Raw genomic sequence first — 23443 nt, forward strand, 5'->3', positions numbered from 1 at the left:
ATTTATTTTTACTCCAGTATGAGTGATTGATTCTTTTACAAATTTTTTAAAGAAAATTGATGTATATATGTTACATTGTTTCCTAGAACGGGTTCGTTCAAGTCTTCTATATATCGAAGTTTAACAAAAAATTTCTTTGATTGATTTATTTTCATTAGATGCTCAAGTGCCATAAATTGTTTCCAATTCAATGTTACATCAATTTATATAAAAATAAAAAGCAAAATATTTAGAATATTATTATTAATGTATTATGTGTGATGATTGGTTAAAAATAATTTAAAGTAAGTGAAACAAAATGATTGGATCGGCTCTATTACAAAAGCAAAAATATATTACGATGTTCATATAGAATGTGAAAATTAGCTGGAACTTTCCAAACAATTAGGAAGCATGTATAATATAAGGTATTAATTTTATCTTTGTGTATTGTTCTGGGGATATTGAGTTTATGAATTTAAGTTTTATTTTTCAAATTATTTATCTTTTTCATATTTACCTTATTCTAGATAATAAATATTTATTGTTTTACAAAATAAATGTTTGTACTATTTAAGGTACTGATTTATTGAGGGATACATATGTTATTTTAGAGTAATATAATTCTTTTAAATGTATCTATTCTTCATGTCCACGTAATTCTTGATTATTCTCGATAGTACATATTTAAATAGTGGAGATTTATCCAAAAGTTTTAAAATTATTTTAACTCAAAAGATTGAAATGAGTTTCAAAATTATCCTATACTTCTTTGCAATTTTCTATATTATTTTCAAGTAAAAATGTACGAACTCGATGCAATTATGTGATTCATGTGATTAATCATGTATTTTATTACTCTTACATATGTTCAAAAAATTGAAAAAACTTCTCAACAATGTTACATTATATGTTTTAAAATAATCATCTTAATAGGTGTCACATGTAATTATTTTTCTTGCATAGTTGTGATTGTTATTTTTATTATATTTTAAGGAGTGGGGTGATCATTTTGAGTGAAAAATATACAAAAATCGAAATTTCTTGTAATTTATTAAATAATTACGGAGTATACAATGCTTAAATCCAGGGCAAAATTCAAAATTGATCGCTTTGTCAAAAATAATTATATTAACTAGCCAAATAGTATATAGAATATGTATACTATATATATATAATTCACATATGTACCAAAAAAATATTTATCTGCTATTATTTTTAGAAGTGATTAAAAATATATACTTCTCTAAAATCTTTAATCAGGGACTTGATTTATCATAACATTTGTATAATTAATATTTTATTTCTTTGAATACGGTGAAGCAACAATGATTATTTCATCTTGTAAATAATTTGTTACTAAATTTAGTTAGTTGTTCTTTCATATCAAAATTCTGACTAAAGATTTACGTGCAACGCACAACTAGTTATTATAAAAGCATCAAGCCCTAAATTTAAAAGTTAAATTACTAAAATGCCCTTATTAACAATCTATTTACCTACTTATATATAAATTTAAAATAAAAAACGCAAGGCTTAACATCAGAAAGCCCTAAACCCACCGTTTCTTGGAAGAGATATATTCCTTCAGCAAAGTTTCATTCAATTAAATTGGTGGCAGTGATTCCAATCTGTATTTTTATACCTTAAGGGACATACCCGACTAATATGACTCATCAACAATTTCAGAAAATTTATTATAAATTCATCTTTGACAGGTATTCTTCTCTTACTCTGTGTCTTTCCTGTCATTAAATTGTGCATGCATCGATTCTCGGAAGTTTAATTCACAAATGGTGTTAAAGTTCTAAAAATGAATGATTAAAGTATTAACAATTTCTTTTTATGTTTTCGAATTCAGTGATCATTATATTTTAAGAAGTGATGAAAGGAAACTATTGATGCATTTGTTCTCTCTATTCTTGATACCCTACTGATATCGCATGGTGTAGAATTATTGCTCATCGTGTGTTTTTTAAATGATAATTGTTTAAGATAAGTCATATATTGAGGATGGTTGTCGCGATTTCAATTTTACTCCACCTTGTTGATTTATTATTTATATGTAGTCTTTAATTTTCTGGCTCGGCAGTCATGCACTCATAGTTGATACTGCATTATATTTGTTCAGGTCTTATTAGTCTCTGCCTGGGACTTGGTTGTTGTGTTTAAGATCTTAAGGAAAGTGAAGAAGAAGTAGTTTATTGAGTTGAGTCTTGTGGTGATTCAAATCTTGTGACACAACAACATTAAGAAAATAAACATAAATGGAAAAAAACCAATAAAAGGAGAACATTAATTTAGACATTTTAATAATATGATTTTGCAACAAATACAATTTAAGTATTTCAAATTCAGACATTTAAATCTCAAAGTAATAGGAGTCCTACATAATATCCTTAACTAAGTTAATTCAAATAAATTGAATTGAAGGTAAAATTAAAAAAAAAAATCTATGTATTGAATTTGATGAGATTTTAGAATGACCAGTTTTCCATGCATGGTTTGCTTTCTGTTCTGTACCATGTATTCCTATCTGAGTATTACCATCCTTATTTTTTAATGAAAAAAATAAAAGTAAATTTAAAAGAAAACGAAAAACTACTATAGATATTCACTTTTTTTCGAAGTACTTCTAGCATTGCCTTTCTACGTTCATATTACCGTCGTACTTTAGTCCTTGCATATGAAAACTGAATTCCTCACGAACGAGGGTAGATACCTGCACTACTACACAATGGTTTTACAATGTAACTCAATCCTAAATCCTTTACACTTTATTATATGATCAAATATTAAAATGCATACTACTATATTTCTTTATTAACCTGTTTTATAAATGCAAAGGATTATAATATATTAATATATTATAATATCGGATATTTTTTATCCTTTTATTTAGAATATAATGGTCGCAAAATTTTGCACAAATTTTCAAAAGTGAAAGTTGCTCGAGGAGGTAGAAAGGAACATTGTTTGAATTGTAAGTGGTAACTTCTGCAGTTTTTATATACATTATTAAACTATGAGACTTTTCATGCTTTGTATTCACTGAATAGTATTTACATTATTAAAGAAGATGTGCTAAGTTCAAATTTTGCGTTTCTCAATGACATATATAGAGTGCTTATTTATTTCATTTCCTTCAACTCTATTCATGTTACTGACCATGATTAATAGTATGATGGCTAGAAGATGGAGATAGAGTTGGTAGGAGAGTATGCCTAATTTTATTCATAAAAGTCTTAAAGTTACGTGAAAATACTAAGCTTCTGGTATTAGTTAAATTTGTAATTTATAACGCAATCAAATATTTTTCAAGTATATATGAACTATTTTTTACTATACATATTCTGTTAAAAAAAAATATAGAATACATGTACAACGCACGTGCAGAGAGTCTAGTTATATTAAAAGTACGAAGGCCCTTAACAAAATAATGTTCACCTTTATTAGCCTTTAAAAATAAATTTTACATTCGAAAAAATAATTATTTAATTATTTTCTTAATATTTTGATATTTTAAAATTAACTAAATTTTGTATTGTAAAATCTTTCATTATTTGAAATATATAGAAAATCCTATTGTCATTCGATTTTGAAGTTAAAATCCTTATTTGAATACTAAGTAAGAAAGTATTTAAGTACTAATATAAATCAGACGATTTCCATCCTTATTTGAATACTAGAGGAACGATTTCCAATTAGAAAATCCATATTAAATACTAAGTAAGTAAGGATTTAAAATTGTTCATATTTGAATACTACTTAAGGAATGATTTAAATCAATTTTCAATGACAAAGTCCTCATTTAAATATATAGAAGATCCTATTTTCAATCAATTAAAATTCTACTAAAAGATCCAAAAATAAAATATCAAATTAACTTTTTCCTCCTAATATTTAGAAGTTCTAAATTAAAAAAATTTATGCATTACATCCTTTTTTATTTGAAATATATATATACAAAACTAATATTAATAATATTGAATATGGCCAAAGGGCAGAGATTTGGATGTGGAGATATCATTTGCTTTTTTAAAGTTTGATTGAAAGATGACAATCTCAAATATAAATTAAAACTATGAGTTATGTTTAATTAAATTTTGGCAGAACCTTAAAATTTACGTGGTCTTTAATACCCTCCTGAACTTGATAATTTCATAGCCTCGACCATCTTAGACGCTGACAATCCATGGGAGTGTGACACACGCGGCGCCACATAAATTTGTTTGTCCATGTGAATTTTTTTTTAATAATAATATATATTTTTTATCTTTTTAAGTTCACCAACTATTTAAATTATTTTTTCCTTGCCAAAATCCGTAAAAACAAAATTGAAACAATATTATTTTGACTATAATTTTTTATTTAGCTAAAGATAATTATATCTAATCAAGTTACGTTTACATATTCGGTCAGGAAAAGAAGGAATACAAAGTTAGAACATATTATTATTGCGTCTAAAGAAGATTAAAAAAATACGTTGTTGGAACTCCGTATATTATTTGTTTTTTGCTAAATAAATATTTTAGCTAAAAATAGTAAAATTTTGACCAAATATTTGCGGATTTGACTCGAAAAAAAAATGCATAGTTTAAATAAATGGCCATTGCATGAAAATAAAAATACATAATATTCTTTTTCTTTTTATAGCAAATACACCATTCGAACTTCATTACTTGGCTAAATCTTATTTTTATTTGGCCTAAATAAATGAAGTGTCAACTAACTTTTATAGATTTGAACTGTAAAAAAAAAGATAAGAAATACATAGTTGATATATTTATTGTATCTAAAAAAATACAATTGGGATAAAATATGCAATGTATATCAAGAAGAAACTAAGAGAAATAAAATTGAAACAAATAAATCATTATATTTGATTATGTGATAATTAATATTTAAAAAATACCTCATTTGAAAGCTGATTTTTCGATTTTTCTTCCTTCCCACGCACCTAAAAGAGAATGTATTCACGCTATTTGCCACATCAGTACCTAAGGGGGCAAGACTATCAAATTTTTAAGTTCCGGGTGGTATTAAAAACCACGTGAAATTTAAGGGGGAACTAAATAAAAGTTTCCAAGTTTAGGGAGTCCTAGAATATTTTTGCCTTTAAATTTTTGATATATCAACAATAGACTATGTCCGTTGGTATTCAAATTGATTGTGGCATTCTTGTTATGCGAAGGAAGACGGATCAAAATTGGCTTAAATATATTTGTTGATTGAATTCATAATTTTCATCAATATTTTATTTTAGAATTTTATTGTATCAATTTTTTGCACTATATGTCTAAGGAGTTATTTATATCAGGATTTCTTGATTTGTTGATGTAGCTACGTATGTTCAACATTAATTATTTTCACGAACTTATATTTTTATATTTTTTATTTTATAATTTAAATTTATTATTTAATAATAATATTATTCAATTTTATTAGTTTTTTATACTTATTGATATAAGTACACGTGCAAAACGCGTAACATAAAATTAGTACAGAATAAATGCATGTAAAGACAAAAATATTTTACATATTATAAGTAGTAATTGAAATTACACTACTGTTAGTATTGCATATTATTATCCACCAATATATTTTTTAACTATAATCTCAGCCTAACTACTGACCATAAACCAACGACCCCTAATTAGCATCTTTTTTTAACAGTGCCAAAGTATGATGACTCGCTCTATTCGCCAGTAGCAACGTCGTATGATGACTGTATCTCTCGCACGTGCCACCAATATAATAGCCACGCTTGTTGCGCCGCTATAATACTGTAAACTGTGATTTGTGAGTGAGTGCTCTCATAGATCTGATGGATAGTAACAGCCTATTCTCCTTTTACTGACTTCCCCTTTTCCTTTACCTGAGAAAAAGTAAAGAAAACACTAATACAAACAAAATAGAAAAAGAGAGGAAAAAAACACGAGTCTTTCCCACCTTATAATCGGCTCTGTCCTGCCCACTTCTGTAACTAGCAAAAAGATTATCAATGGGGGAGGTTAATTTGCTTTCTGCTCATTCTCTTTTCTGATTTTGGTTTGTGCTAATTAAGTTTTTTTTCGTTTTTTAGGAAGAGAAGAAGCCCGAGGAGAAAAAACCAGAGGAAGAGAAGAAAGAAGAGGCACCCAAAGATGAAAAACCAAGCGGCGACGAGAAGAAGGAGGAGAAAAAGGCAGAGGAAGCAACACCAGAACCCCCACCCCCAGAAATTGTATTGAGAGTTTTCATGCATTGTGAAGGTTGTGCTCGTAAAGTCCGCAAATCCCTCAAAGGCTTCCAAGGTCTGAAAATCCCCTCCTACTTTTTTTCTTCTCTTTGTTGTAGTAATCTGTATCAGGATTCATTTTCAGCAATCGGATTCTTTTTTTGTTATGGTAAAGTTTCTTCTTTATTAATCAAATGCGTCGAGTTCTGGCCTCGAGGAATGTACAAGTTAATTAGACTATTGAGTTTCAGAAAAGGAAAAAACATATATAGAAATAAATTGAATGTTTTTGAATGGTTTTTGCAGGAGTTGAGGATGTAATCACTGATTGCAAGACGCATAAGGTGGTTGTCAAAGGGGAAAAGGCAGATCCACTAAAGGTTTTAGAGAGAGTACAGAAAAAGAGCCATAGACAAGTTGAGCTTCTCTCTCCAATCCCAAAGCCTCCGCCCGCAGAAGAACCCAAGAAGCCAGAGGAGAAGGAACTCGCTAAACCCCAAGAGAAAAAAGAGGAGGTTCGTTCTTTTTTTTTTTTTTTTTTGTTCTTCTTTTGATGGTTTCTCACTTTACTCTTTTTTTCCCTTCTGGGGTTCATTTGTTTTTAAGGTAAAAGTCATCCATATGTTTTTGATGCAGTCACAGGTGATTACTGTAGTTCTGAAAGTTCACATGCATTGTGAGGCTTGTGCTCAAGAAATCAAAAGGCGTATACAAAAAATGAAAGGCAAGATTAATTATTTTGCTTTTATTTAATTTTCTCTTTCGCGTAAATGAATTACTATCGTGTTCTGTTTTATTCATTTTGCTGATAATTACTGGTTTTCTGGTTATTATGCTTTTTTACACATTTCAGCTGTATTTATTAAAGAAAAAATGGTTCTATTTTCCTCCTTTTCGGATCTCGAAAATAGCATTGGATACTTGAGGATTCTATATTTTCTTTATTCCTTTCACAATCTGTACATTCTTTAGTTAGAATAGAATATTCAATTCTTAAGATTCTCTTGAAATTCTTCAATTTGAGATCGGTTCAAACACATTTCATCCACTACTAGTTATATATTCATTTGCTAATAAACTACTATTTGAATCTTTGGAATCAGTTACTAGCATTGCCTGTTAGGTATCATCAAAAGTTGCAAGTGACTTTGGAAATTGACACCATCAAGTTAGTAATTATTTTCTTGGACATTAATTTAGGCGTGGAGAATGCAGAACCAGACTTAAAGAACTCACAAGTGACAGTAAAAGGTGTGTTTGAGGCATCAAAACTGGTGGATTATGTAAGCAAGAGAAGTGGAAAATGGGCAGTAATCGTGAAAGTAGAACCAGAAAAGAAAGAAGAGGAGAAGCCCAATGACGAAGCAAAAGAAGAGAAGAAAAGCGAAAAAGAAGCCAAGAAAGTTGAAGAAGAAGAAAGAAAAGAAAAAAAGGAAGGTGGAGGAGAAGCAGCAGCTAAAGAAGAAACAGCAGCAGCAGCTAAAGAAGAAACTGTTGAAGTAGACCCAAAAGTAGAAGTGAAGAAGAATGAATTTTACTACTACCACCACCCTCAGAATTTTCAAGTGCATCCACAGAGATTTGCACATGAAATGCATGCATACCCTCCACCTCCACAGATTTTCAGTGATGAAAATCCTAATGCATGTTCCGTGATGTAAATTTCAAGGGGTAGAATGGTAACATGGGAAGTGATTTCTGTAACTTGTGGTGCTCCTCACGTGGCCTATCTTGGGACTCGCTTAAGTACAATTCTGCTATAGACAAATACTGTACAACTTTGTGAGGCCTTTGTACCATTTTGTTTTCTTTATTATAATCCTGCTGTTATATACTCCCTATGTATGATACAATAAGATGATATATGACAATTTAATATACTAATTGCCCCTTCCGAGTTACTGCACGCTACTGATCGCCGCTAGAGTAATGTAGAGGGGCTTGAGGCTGCGGAACGCTGTGCACATGTATTTCAAGTTTCTGTCAAGTATCGAATCCGAGTAATTTATTGACTGCCCCCAGGATCGACTCCAAAATTTACACAAGAAGTACAGAGTATAGTATGAGTACAACTGACCCCATGTGCTCTGTAAGTGCTGAGCCTAACCTCGACGAAGTAGTGACGAGGCTAAGGCGGGTCACTTACAATAACATGTACACAATATAATAATAACAATAGGAAAGGAAAACAGAAAAGGTAAAGCAGTTAACTTATAAAAAAGAACTCAATTCTTATAAACAGAGAACCCGGAATAACCGATCTCATAATTTCATGTAACAACATTGGAAATCAACACAATAACAACAATGGATACAATACACACAATCCGTTGCGTCGTGCAACCCGATCCCACCATACACACACAATCCTCCCTTATTTCACCATATCAATATCAAAATCACATATAAAATTTATTGCGGCGCGCAATCCGATCCCACCGTATAATCATAATCATTATCAACATTCTCCCTTTTTTCACCATATCAATATCAAATCACATGTAAAATCCGTTGCGGCGCGCAACCCGATCTCACCATATCAATATCAAAATCCTCCCTTATTTCACCATATCACATACGTTGTGGCGTGCAACTCGATGCATAAACAAATTCAATAAATGTAATCAATCCAATAACTCAATTCACAAGAATCTCTACGATTAAAGGAATATGAAAGCAAAGCAATAAAGGAACCCCGTACCAAATCAAGGAATGCTACAATTAATACAAGGCAACAATACAAGCCAAATATACGACAGTTAAAGTGTACAAATAAGACAACTAAGGCAGGTAGCAATTAATCAAGGAGTCATGGAATAAACGAACATTTTAATATAAGAATAATTAATGACAAATAACAAGTTACGACATAGAAAGCAATTAAAGCATGTAGCGGTTAAGACATGGAACAATATAATTCATGAAATACGAGAAAACATGAAAATAATTATTTTGAAGGCGTATATACACTCGTCACCTCGCATATACGCCGTTACACACGTAATTCACATAACATATAGTTCATAGGTTCCTAATTCCCTCAAATCAAGGTTGGACCCAACACTTACCCCGCTCCGCAATCAAATCAAAGCTCAACCAGGGCATTTACTCTAAAATTCGCCTCCAAACCAATCGAATCTAACCAAAATCGACTTAATATTATCAAACAATGCTAGAAAAATCAATTACAATAGATAATGCAAAGATATTTACACTTTTTTTTAAAAAGTCAACAAAAGTCAACCCCGGGCTCGCTTGGTCAAAACTCGAGATTCGGACCAAAACCCAATTACCCATTCACCCCGAGCCCGATTATGTGATTAGTTTTGAAATCCAACCTTAATTTGAGGTCTAAATCTCAATTTTATAAAATAAAGCCAAATTCTACCTAAATCCCTAATTTTCTACTATGAAAGAGCATAAAAAAAGGTTAGAAGTCAACGGGTGTTGATGGAAATGAAAGAAAACGAGTTAAAATATACTAACCTATGATGTGGGGATGAAATTTCTCTTCAAAATCGCCTCTAGGCCGAGCTCTAATATGAAGATAGTGAAAAATAAAGAAAATCCCGATTTTTAGAAGTTTAAAAGACTGGGCGTCAGGTGTTCATCGCGTTCGCGAAACACCCGACACGATCGCGAAGCAGCAGCGGCCAAAGGCCTTCGCATTCGCGAGCTACTCTTCGCGTTTGCGAAGGCTTACACCCACCTGCCCTCGCGTTTGTGGTCCTTATGCCGCGTTCACGAAGAGCAACGGCTAGCTCCCCTCCCACACCCCATAAACCTACGCAATCGCGAGAGGCTGGTCGCGTTCGCGAAGGGTAGACCCCCCAGTGCTTCGCGTTCATGACCAAGCCATTGCGTTTGCCATGAAGAAGTCCTTCCCAGTCCTCGGTTACCCTTCCCGATCATGGGAGTATCTTCGTGATAGCAAAGAAGGATACCCAGACATCAGCAGTCTCAGAAACTAGCAATAGCCAAAGTGTAAAATCACTCTGTAGCTTATCCGAAACTCACCCGAGCTCCTCGGACTCCAAACCAAACATGCACACAACTAACATCATACGAACTCACTTGCACTAGCAAAACGCCAAAATAAGACCTAGAACTCCGAATCAGACACCAAAATGAATGGAATTTTCAAAGAAACTTAAGAACTTTCAATTTAACAACCGGACGTTCGAATTACGTCAAATCAACTCTGTTTTGTACCAAATTTTGCAGACAAGTCATAAATAGTAAAATAAATCTATATCAAGTTTTGGAACCGAAATCCGAACTCGGTAGCAACAAAGTCAACCTACGGTCAAGCTTAGGAATTCTTTAAACCTTCAAATTACTAGTTTTCAACAAATCACGTTAAATTAAGTTAGGGACTTCCGAATTCGATTCCGGGCATACGCCCAAGTCCCAAATCACGATATGGAGCCACCAGGATCGTCAAAATACTGATCCGGGTCTGTTTACACAAAACGTTGACCATAGTCAACTCAAATGAGTTTTAAGGCAAAATTTTACATTTTCTTCGAGTTTTCACATAAAACTTTTCTGGAAAAAGACACAGAATGTGCATGCGAATCGAGAAAGGCTAAATGGAGCTATTCGAGATTTTGGAACACAGAAATGAAGGCTAAAACTGAAAATGACCTATCGGGTCATCACATTCCCCACCTTTAAAACAAACGTTCGTCCTCGAATGGACATAAAAAGGTACCTGGACTGGTGAAAAAGTGTGGATATCTACTCCGCATGTCAGACTCGGATTCCCACGTGGCTGCCTCGATCGGCTTACCTCTCCACTGCACTTGAACTGAAGGATAACTCTTAGATCTCAACTTCCAGACCTGCCGGGCTAGAATGGCCACTGGCTCCTTCTCATAGGTAAAATCCTTATCCACTTGGACTGAGCTGAAATCTAACACATGGGACAGATCACCGTGATACTTCCGAAGGATGGACACATGGAACACAAGATGGATTGCTGATAAACTAGGTGGCAATGCCAGTCTATAGGCCACCTCACCCATTCTCTCAAGAATCTCAACAAAGGGTCTGATATACCTAGGGCTCAACTTGCCCTTCTTTCTGAACCTTATCACACCCTTCATGGGTGAAACCCGGAGCAATATCCTCTCTCCAACCATAAATGCAACATTACGAACTCTACAATCGGTATAACTCTTCTTCCTTGACTGAGCTGTGCAAAGTCGATCCCGAATCATCTTGAACCTTTCCAAGGAATCCTGAACAAAATCGGTGCCTAACAACCGAGCCTATCTCGGCTCGAACTAACCAACTGGTGAACGGCAACACCTCCCGTATAATGCCTCATAGGGAGCCATCTGAATACTTGATTGGTAGTTGTTGTTGTAGGCAAACGTCGCAAGCAGAAAGAACTGATCCCAAGAACTCCCGAAATCCATAACCTAAGCGCAAATCATATCTTCAAATATCTGAAAGGTGCGCTCGGACAGTCTGTCCGTCTGGGGCTGAAATGTTGTACTTAACTCAACCTGTGTGTCTAACTCACACTATACGACCCTCCAGAAGTGCGAGGTGAACTGCGTACCTCGATCAGAAATGATGGACACGGACACACCATGAAGACGAATAATCACGCAGATATAGATCTTAGCTAACCACTCTGAAGAATAGGTAACTTCCACTCGAATGAAATGTGCTGACTTGGTCAACTTGTCCATAATGACCCATATCGCGTCAAACTTCTTCTGAGTCTATTGGAGCCCAATAACAAAATCCATAATAATATGCTCCCACTTCCACTCAGGAATCTCTAGCCTCTGAAGCAAACCACCAGGCATCTGATGCTCGTACTTTACTTGCTGACAATTCAGACACCGAGCCACATATGTAACTATATCCTTCTTCATTCTTCTCCACCAATAATGCTGCCGTAAGTCCTGATACATCTTGGCGGCACCCAGATGAATGGAATACCGGGAACTATGGGCCTCCTCAAGAATCAACTCACGAAGCCCATCCACATTGTGCACGCAAATCCGACCCTGTATCCGCAAAACCCTATCATCTCCCACAGTAACCTGCTTGGAACCACCGTGCCGCACCATATCCTTAAGGACAAGAAAATGGGGGTTGTCATACTGACGCTCTCTGATGCGCTTATACAAGAAAGACTGAGAGACCGTGCAAGCTAGAACTTGACTGGGATCCAAAATATCTAACCTCACGAATTGGTTAGCCAAAGCCTGAACATCTGATGCTAAAGACCTCTCCCCAACTGGAATATACGCAAGGCTACCCATACTTACATCCATCCTACTCAAGGCATCGGCCACCATATTGGCCTTCTCGGGATGATACAAAATGGTGATATCATAGTCTTTCAATAGCTCCAACCACCTCCTCTACCTCTAGTTGAGATCCTTTTTCTTAAACAAATACTGTAAACTTCGATGATCCGTGAACACCTCATACGACACGCCGTATAGATAGTGCCTCCAAATCTTTAGCGCGTGAACAATGACTGCCAATTCTAAGTCATGAACAGGGTAATTCTTCTCATGATCCTTTAACTGCCGTGACGCGTATGCAATTACCCTGTCATCCTACATCAATACTGCACCGAGCCCAATACGAGATGAATCACAATACACCGTGTATGATCCTGAACCTATGGGCAACACCAACACTGGCATCGCGGTTAAAGCAGTCTTGAGCTTCTGAAAGCTCAACTCACACTTATCCGACCACCTGAATGGAGCACCCTTCTGGGTCAATCTAGTTAATGTGGCTGCTATGGATGAAAACCCCTCCACTAATCGGCGATAATAACCCGCCAAACCTAGAAAACTCTGAATCTCTGTAGCTGAAGTAGGTCTAGGCCAGTTCTGAACTGCCTTAATCTTCTTAGGATCTACTTTTATACCCTATGCCGATATGACATACCCCAAAAGACGACTGAGTTTAACCAAAACTCACACTTTGAAAACTTGGCATATAACTGACTATCTCTTAGAGTCTGAAGTACAAAGTACAATCCGAAGATACTGCTCATGCTCCTCTCGACTGCGGGAGTAGATCAAGATATCATCAATGAATACGATCACAAAAGAATCCAAATAGGGCTTGAACACCCGGTTCATCAAATCCATAAATGTTGCTAGGGCATTTGTCAACCCAAATGACATTACTAAGAACTCATAATGCCTACACCGAGTCCGAAAAGCCGTATTAGGGACATCTGAGGCCCTAATCTTCAGCTGATGGTTGCCAGACCTCAATTCAATCTTCGAAAACACCTTGGCACCCTGAAGCTGATCAAATAAGTCATCAATCCTTGGCAATAGATACTTATTCTTGATAGTGAATTTGTTCAACTGCCGGTAGTCTATACACATCCTCATCGAATAATCTTTCTCCTTCACGAACAACACGGGCGCACCCCAGGGCGAGACACTAGGTTTAATGAATTCCTTATCAAGCAAATCTTGCAACTGCTCCTTCAATTCTTTCAAATCCGGCGGGGCCATACGGTATGCTGGAATGGAAATGGGCTGAGTGCCCGGAGCCAAATCAATACAGAAGTCAATATCTCTGTCGGGTGGCATCCCCAACAGATCTGCAGGGAATACCTCTGGAAACTCGTGCACAACAGGTATTGAATACATGGAAGGAACCTCCACATTCGAATCACGAACATAAGCCAAATAAGCTAGACATCCCTTCTCGACCATACGTCCAGCCTTGACATAAGAAATAACCCTGCTAGTAGAATTGCCAGGAGTCCCTCTCCACTCTAATCGAGGCAACCCCGACATGGCTAAGGTCACCGTCTTGGCATGACAATCCAATATAGCATGATAAGGTGACAGCCAATCCATGCCCAAAATAACATCAAAGTCTACCATATCAAGAAGCAGAAGATCTACACTAGTCTTAAGACTCCTAATAGTAATCACACATGAGCGATAGACACGATCTACAATAATAAAATCTCCCACATGCGTGGACACACACACAGGAGCACTCAAGAAATCATGAGGCACAACCAGATATGAAGCAAAATAGGATGACACGTAAGAATAAGTAGATCCCGGATCAAATAGAACTGAAGCATCTCTATTGCAAATTGGAATAATACGTGTGATAACTGTGTCAGATGACTTGGCCTCAAGTCTAGCTGTGAAAGAATAAAATCGGGGCTGGGCCCCACCACTCTGACCTACGTCTCTAGGATGACCTCTAGCTGGTTAGGCTCAACCTCTAACGGCCTGACCTCCACCTCTAACGGACTGACCTCCACCTCTGGCTGCCTGACCCTTGCCTCTAGCTGGCTGAGTGGGCGTTGAAGCAACCGGTGACCGGACCATGGCACGAGAACTCTATTATGGTATGCCGCTCAATAATCTCGAATAAAACCTCCTGATATGATCAGTACCTCCACATTCAAAACACCCATCTTGCTGTTGTGGCTGTTGAAGCTGAAGCTGACCCGAACGGGCCGGATAACCATGATGATAGCTCTGGATCGGAGGCGCACTAATAGAAGATGATGGTGCACTGTAGGCTGGCTGCCCAGAATGAGATACATAAGGACCACGACTCCTCGAAGCACCGTAAGATACATGAATCACTAACTGAAATAGCCTGGGAGGATAGCCTCTCCTAAAAGTACCCCTGCCTCTAGATGTGGCACCACTAAAACTACCGGAATGACGAGGCCTCTTATTAGACACCGACTCCTTGTCCTGGCCATGAACCATCTCGATCCCCCTAGCAATGTCTACGGCCCTCTGGAAAGAAATGTTATCTCCAATCTCCTTGGCCATCTGTAGCCTGATAGTGAAAGTGATCCCATCGATGAATCTCCTCACTATCTCCCTCTCGGTGGGGAGCAAGATGATAACGTGGCGATCTAGGTCCACAAATCGAGTTTCATACTAGGTAACAATCATACTACCCTACTGAAGATGCTCAAACTGCCTGCGGTAATCCTCTCTCAAAGTGACAGGAATGAACTTCTCTAGAAATAGCTGTGAAAATTGATCCTAGGTAAGTGCATGCGAACCAGCTGCTCTAGTCAACATATAATCTCTCCACCATCTCTTAGCAGAACCATCCATTTGAAACACTGCAAAGTCGACCCCATTGGTCTCAACTATACCCATGTTGTGCAACACCTCATGGCAACGGTCCAGATAATACTGTGGGTCCTCAGAAGGTGCACTACTAAAATGAATATGGAAGAGCTTGGTAAACTTATCCAACCTCAACAAGGCCTCAGAAGACATAGCGGGCCTATCACCGACCTGTGCCACAACAATCGATTGAGCCACCCTAACTGGCGGGATTGCTGGAGTCTAATACAGAAGAGCCGTCTGCTCCGGGGTGTGCGTAGCAGGAGTCTGTTCTCCTCTCCCTGCCCGAGAGACGATTGGTGTCACCGGGAATGCATCGGTCTAGGCCACACTCTCCATAAGGCCCACAAAGCGGACTAGAGCATCTTGAAGCACTAGAGTGGCTATGAATCCCTCCGGAACCTGAGCCGGTCCGACGGGAACGATCTGAGTTGGATCCTCCTCCTCATGATCAATCTGAGGCTCCACTACGAGTGCTGCTACTCGAGATCTAGGTTGAGCTCTACCTCTGCCTTGGCCTCTGGCTCGACCTCGACCTCTGCCCCTGTAGTAGCTGCCACTAGGGGCTCCGGTTCCTGTCCGGCTACAGATATTGTGCGTGTTCTCGCCATCTGCCAGAGAACAAGAATAGAATGGTTTAATCATCAATGATAGAATAAAATCGCACGATAGAGAAGGAAAGAAGTGAAATTTTTCCTAAACTCCATAGCTTCTGGAAGATAAGTAAATACGTCTCTGTACCGATCCTCCAGACTATACTAAGCTCGCTTGTGACTCGTGGGACCTAGGAAACCTAGTGCTCTGATACCAACTTGTTACGACTCGAAATTCCCACCCTCGAGACCGTGATGGCGCCTAATATTTCAGTTGCTAGGCAAGCCAAAATTAGAAATAATTTTTAACCATTTTTAATAATTCAAATTAAATGATAACCAAGAAACTGAATAAACTGAACTAGAGTGAGTAAACTAAAATAACAACGATATCCAGATACAATCCCAGAGCTGGTGTCACAAGTACACGAGCAACTAGAGTACTACAAGTAATAGTCTGAATGAAAGCATAACTGTCTGAAAACGAAATAAACAACTAGTGTAATGTAGTAAGGGACTTCAGGGATGCGAACGCTGTGCAGTTGTACCTCAAGTCTCCGTCAAGTACCGGATATGAGAAATCTACTGACCGCCGCTAGGACCGACTCCAAAATCTGTACAAGAAGTGCATAGTGTACTATGAGTACAACCGATCCCATATACTATGTAAGTGCCGAGCCTAACCTCGACGAAATAGTCACGAGGCTAAGGCGGGTCACTTATAATAACATGTACGCAGTATAATAATAACAATAGGAAAGTAAAACAGGAAAGGTAAAGCAGTTAACTTATGAAAAAGAACTCAATTCTTGTAATCAGAGAACCCGGGATAATTGATATCATAATTTCATGTAACAACATTGGAAATCAACACAATAACAACAATGAATACAACACACACAATCCGTTGCGGCGCGCAACCCGATCCCACCGTACACATACAATCCTCCCTTATTTCACCATATCAATATCAAAATCACACATAAAATTCGTTGCGGTGCGCGACCCGATCCCACCGTATAATCATAATCATTATCAAATCTTCCTTTATTTTACCATATAAATATCAAATCACATGTAAAATTCGTTGCGGCGCGCTACCCGATCCCACCATATCAATATTAAAATCTTCCCTTATTTCACCATATCACAACCTTTGCGGCGTGCAACTCGATGCATAAATAAATTCAATAAATGTAATCAATCCAACAACTCAATTCATAAGAATCTCTACGATTAAAAGAATATGAAAGCAAAGCAATAAAGGAACCCCGTACCAAATCAAGGAATGCTACAATTAATACAAAAGTAACAACACAAGCCAAATATATGACAATTAAAGTGTATAAATAAGACAACTAAGGGAAGTAGTAATTAATCAAGGAGTCATGGAATAAACGAACATTTTAATACAAGAATAATTAATGAAAAATAACAAGTTACAACATAGAAAGTAATTAAAGCATGTAGCAGTTAAGGCATGGAACAAGATAATTCATGAAATACGAGAAAGCATGAAAATAATTATTTTGAAGGCGTATATACACTCGGCACCTCGTATATACGCCGTTACACGTAATTCACATAACATATAGTTCAAAGGTTCCTAATTTCCTCAAATCAACGTTGGACCCAACACTTACCTCGCTCCGCAATCAAATCAAATCTCAACTGGGGCCTTTCCTCTAAAATCCGCTTCCAAACCAATTGAATCTAACCAAAATTGACTTACTATTATCAAACAATGCTAGGGAAATCAATTACAATAGATAAAACAAAGATCTTTACATTTTTTTCTAAAAAGTCAACAAAAGTCAACCACGGACCCGCTTGGTCAAAACTCGAGATTCGGACCAAAACTCAATTACCCATTCATTATGTGATTAATTTTGAAATCCGACCTCAATTTGAGGTATAAATCTCAATTTTATAAAAATTCTCAATTTTACCCAAATCCCTAATTTTCTATCATGATAGAGCATAAATTAAGGTTAGAAATTAGTGGGTGTTGGTAAAAATGGAAGAAAACGAGTTAAAATATACTAACCTACGAAGTGAGGATGAAATTTCTCTTCAAAATCGCCTCTAGGCCGAGCTTTAATATGAAAATAGTGAAAAATAAAGAAAATCCCGATTTTTAGAAGTTTAAAAGACTGGGTGTCAGGTGTTCATAAATAACGAAATGAATCTATACCAATTTTCTGAAAAACAAATCTGAACCAGGTAGCAAAAAAGTCAACCTACGGTCAAACTTAGGAATTCTTTAAACCTTCAAATTATTAGCTTTCAACAAATCATATTAAATCAAGTTAGGGACTTTCGAATTCGATTACGGGCATACGCCCAAGTCCCAAATCACGATACGGACCCACCGGGATCGTCAAAATACTGATCCGGGCCCGTTTATATAAAACGTTATCCGTAGTCAACTCAAATGAGTTTTAAGGCAAAATTTCATATTTTCTTAATTTTTTACATAGAACTTTTTCGAAAAAAAGACACGAACTACACACGCAAATCGAGAAAGGCTAAACAGGGCTATTCGAGGTCTCGGAATACAAAAATGAAGGCTAAAACTGAAAATGACCTATCGGGTCATCACATTATTTTATTAAGGTTAAAAAGGAAATCCTAAAATTGAAATGTTAATAAATATAAAAAGGCATCATTCTTTTTGAAATTGACCAAAAATGAAAGAGTCTCACATAAATTAGTACAGATAAATACTACTTTTGTCCCAATTCACTTGACACAAAATTTATGTTGCACGATTTTTCTTTTTTGTTTATCCTAAAAAAATGTTATTTTTTATATATTTTAAACAAATCAAATTCTCATTTTATCTTTAATGAGATGATTAATAGTAGAGAAATGTTAAAGCTTGTTTCAGATAAAATTTTTAAAAGTATGTTTTCTTAAATTTCATGTTAATTTAAGTGATTTTACATAAATTGGGACCGAGAAAATTATTTATATTTTCAATATTTTACTTTATATATCTATGTATAATTTCTCAAGCAGAACGGAAGTGCGCTCGCAATCAATACGCTTCATCTGCTCATATCTCTTCACAAATGGCATACAAAGGATATATATATATTTTTTTTTTTTTAATGTGAGCAGTATGACTTATCATTACAACTCCGCTTGTACGCGAGTTTGAGTTGAGGTTGAAGAGGTTTTAACATTTGATTTTTTGTTCAAAATTGATATTTATCTTGTATTATTTTCAAGCAATGAATATGCATATAAATTAATTTTTTGAGAATAACTATTTATTTAAATTTATGATTTTTTCAACAAAGTAGTGTGAATGACACCCCGGTAGGATAGTATCTCCGCCACTATTTATCACCCTACGCCTACAGCTCGAAAGGAAAATTGTCGCCTATATATGGGATTTAGAGGAGCAGGAAAAGCACGAAACAGGAATCAACCAAATGAGATTTTTGTTCGTTTGTATAATTTAAAAAGTGAAAAATGTATGGTCTGATTAACTGCTGTTAAACGGTCACATCTTTGGTGGTTGTATATTATAATGTATGGATCATATTCTTTCAGCCCTTTTATTGCCAACGGAAAACTAAAAGTGGGTAGGATAATGGAGTGTTGGTTAAGATTGGAATGTGCACGGGGTTAGCTTTTTGTAATGATTAATATGTGATATTTGCTTTCAAAGTTAAAAAAAGTTTTAGAAAACCATTTGTCTAAAACTAGTAGTTTAGAAACAAACCAAAAAAAATTAATCAAACAAAGCTGTGATGGTAAGTTGAATGAATTATCTTTTTAAATTGATTGTATAAAAAATAATACACAGTAGTAGTGTATTTCAACTTGGATCTAGCATATTACTATTGTTCTATTTTTCAAATCACTAATTCCACTCGTTGTGGGTTGCTACTTGTAATATTACCTTTTTATTGTCTTAACTTTTTAACATTATATATATAATATAAAGTTAATGTATCGGCGTATACATAGCGCAAAGTTGGGCCATCGGTTCAATTCTGAAACTCACTTCAGAACGCAAATAAATCAATATTGGAAGGGTCCTAAACTATTTTCTGATTGTAGTCGCAATTTAGCATGTTGATTGCTGCTCATTTAATACTTGATATTTGTTTCCTTAGCTAAAAGCTTGATTTGTTATGTCGGATTGTTAGTGAACTCATACTTTGAATACTTATCTAAATATGGTTCAGTTTTATGCCTTTTCCCGTGCATGAATGATCTTTCATTTGTTCAGTCTGCTAACAGACGTTTGAGTATTTTGTGAACAATAATTGTGAATTCATGTTTTATTAAACACATAGAATGATGTCACCTTATATGTTGGTATTCAACCTCTATATAAAAGGTATCTTCTTATGAATCCATATCATCATACCTTTGTTGCATTCTACTACTTCATCAGAATATTCTATTATTATTTTAAGTGGTTTATTCATAGATTATGCATTTCCTAAAGTTAACTTAACTTTATTTTTTCTTCTATTACTCAAAATTTGTTTATTGTATAAATTTACAATAATATTTTTGAGTAGTATTTATTTACTTCATATTATAATATTGGCTCCGCTTTATATATATATATATATATATATATATATATATATATATATATATATATATATATATATATATATATATATATATATATATAATTTTATAATGTTTTAATATTTTTTTCTTTTATTATTTATCTCCTGCCATTTTCTTTCCCCTCTATATATAGTGCTAGTTGTTTGGAGATCCGTTTTTTTCAATTCAAAAGCTTAACCACTGTATTAAAACTTTGGTTTTATTCTCCACTTTAAAAGCTTGGATAAGATTTAATTTGTTTTGTATTTCAGTTCAATTTTTTTCCACAATCAAAACATGAAGTTTTATTTTTCAATCCAAAAGCTTCGATAAGATTTGAGTTGATTTAGTTTAACTATATAGATATATAGAAGATACGTAGATTATTATTATATTATTATAGATATTGATAGTAGTATACATATAATATTTCCATATTTATCTTTATCATTAGTTTAGATATGGAGTTTGTATCTTTAAAATTTTGTTTTACAAAAAGTTTTTTTCTTTAAAAATATTTACTTTCTTTCAATTCCAAATTTTCCAGGAAAAAAAAAAACAAAAAAACCTTGTCAGTTAAGATAGGGCAGTAGGTTGTATTTTTCATTCAAATTAATTTTTTTTTGCTGAATACACCTTTGCAGCTTTGTGTTCTTTTCTGCTATGATATGCATCTGCACTGAGTGCGCTCTCTCTCTCTCTCTCTCTCTCTCTCTCTCTCTCTCTCTCTCTCTCTCTCTCTCTCTCTCTCTCTCTATATATATATATATATATATATATATATATATATATATATATATATATATATATATATATATATACTGTTAAATAAATTGTGTAAATTAGGTATGGTCTTGAGCAAGAATACACCTTGCTGCAAAAAGATATCAATTGGCCTCTTGGATGGCATAAAAAAATATAAATGATATTTAAAGAAATCTTATGTTTTAACAATACTAAAATAAAAATAATAATTAAGCAATATATAAGATTTAAAATATTATATCGAATAATTAAAATTTATCATATCAAAAGTCATTTGAATTTAGTAATTAAATTAAGTACCCACCAACTTATATTTAAATGTTAAAGTTTAAAAAATTAGAAAATAGTATTTAATTAATAGCATAATTAGAAAATTATTATTTACTTACCAACATATGATGTAAGATATACATAAGAAATAAAATAATTAAATATTTTGGATAAAACATTCATCTAAAAATTGAATATAGAGGAATTATGTGAAAGATGCAATGATTAAAACTAAAGACTGTGTAACATATTAAAACAAAAAATAGTCTGGAAAACGTATATACTTTTCGAGAATGATAATAGATACGTTGACTAAAATAAATACGAGTACTGTTTTAAATTAAAGAAAAGATTGGTAAACAACATAGGACATATTGTGTATTGTTAAATAGTGTCTAACAGTAATTATGTGTTTGAAAATACTCAATAGGGTGAGGACGATTAACAGTAATTATGTGTTTGAAAATACTCAATAGGGTGAGGACGATGGATGAAAGACAATCACATTCTCCAGACGAAAGAAATCAAGCCAACAACCTATGAAGGGAAGGAATGACGGAAACGAAAGCGATCAATATCATGCACAAAAAACATAAAAGATCCAGGTAAAGATGTTTGATGCGAATTCCGGTAAGATTTTGGAAACCAAAACTGTTCAATATAATTCAACAGCCAGTAATATGCAGTCCAAGAATTACAATAGGCCAAGTGGCCCTGTGAATAAACAAACTCCCATCCCCCACTCCCCAGCAGCCCAACACACGAGGCCCCAACACAAGCACATCGCCAAACGTAGGGCGGGAACGGGTCCTGATGAAGTTGACATCAAAAAATCTGCTCGGCCGGCTAATGATGCCTATCAGGAGGCCCCTATCACTAGCCCAACCCCAGACCTATACCCAGCTAGGGATGTGGCCTTGGGCCACCACACCAATACCCAAACACCCAATGGAGTCCATACCCAATTGGATCCACCCAGGCCAAATAATTACCCCTGCCCAAATTCCTACGTGCCCCTACTCCTCTCCTAGTGGAGTGCTCTAATGGAAAAAACTCACCACACTCCATAGACACTCAAGTGTCTCACCTGAGAATTCACCCAATCTCAGGTGACATGACACCTTCCGTCCACTTCAGCAGATACCACATTAATTTCAAAACTAATTTATCAGATGCAATAATTGATCACCTTTTCACTGATCTAGATTTGACACCAAACGATGCCATCATGAGCCGGCTCGTTAACATAACCCTCACCCTTACCCAAAGAGAAAAATAAAAAAAATACAAAAATAAAAAAAACCCATCAGTCACCTACCATTGTGATGTCTATTCCACTGCCACTGGATCACTCACCAGCATCGTGGCTGGAAGTGGCGCTTCAAGGCCTAGCATACAATTTTACCCACGGAAATCAACAAGTAACCCTAATTGTTCAAAACTTTGCGCATTTGGCGAGGATAACGGTGGAGGCCCTAAACAGGGCCTTGGCAGCCTTTGGCCCAAGCCCGTGGCGGGTGATGATAAGCAACGGCAACATGCAACCCAATCTAGACCCACCAATGATCTACACCCTCATCTCCCAAGCTTTCCAATCAATCCCCTTCTTCCCAGACCCGGGAACGGAGGACCCAACAACGTCTCTAGTGTTTGTGACTATCGAGCCCCAATCCCATGAAACTCCATCACCTTTTGCTCCAATAGAGAAGAACCAGTAGCCGCCACTTGAAAACATTACAAGGGAGATAAACAAAGCCCTAGAGCTTCTAAAAAGAAAAAGCCTGTAGGAAATGGAGGAAACAACCTACGACCATCTATGCACAGGCTCTCTCCTATTGGACTCAATCAGAGCATTCGAGTTCAGTATGGAGAACAACGAAGTTCTGGTGCTGCTGTGTCCCAGGGCCCTGACTAAG

At 35.4% G+C, this 23443-nt stretch overlaps 1 protein-coding gene across 1 annotated transcript; it reads left to right on the forward strand.

The window, feature by feature from the left end:
* The first annotated feature begins 5854 nt into the window (after nt 1–5854).
* LOC107831921 (heavy metal-associated isoprenylated plant protein 7) lies at nt 5855–8100 on the forward strand. The gene is made up of 5 exons (XM_016659717.2): nt 5855–5992; nt 6065–6275; nt 6506–6714; nt 6836–6923; nt 7400–8100. Exons 1-5 carry the CDS (start codon nt 5984–5986, stop codon nt 7858–7860), a joined length of 978 nt encoding a protein of 325 aa, XP_016515203.1. The 5' UTR covers nt 5855–5983; the 3' UTR covers nt 7861–8100.
* The last annotated feature ends 15343 nt before the right edge of the window (nt 8101–23443 follow it).

The sequence above is a fragment of the Nicotiana tabacum genome, chromosome 21, assembly GCF_000715075.1.
Source record: "Nicotiana tabacum cultivar K326 chromosome 21, ASM71507v2, whole genome shotgun sequence".
In the NCBI taxonomy this organism is placed as follows: domain Eukaryota; kingdom Viridiplantae; phylum Streptophyta; class Magnoliopsida; order Solanales; family Solanaceae; genus Nicotiana; species Nicotiana tabacum.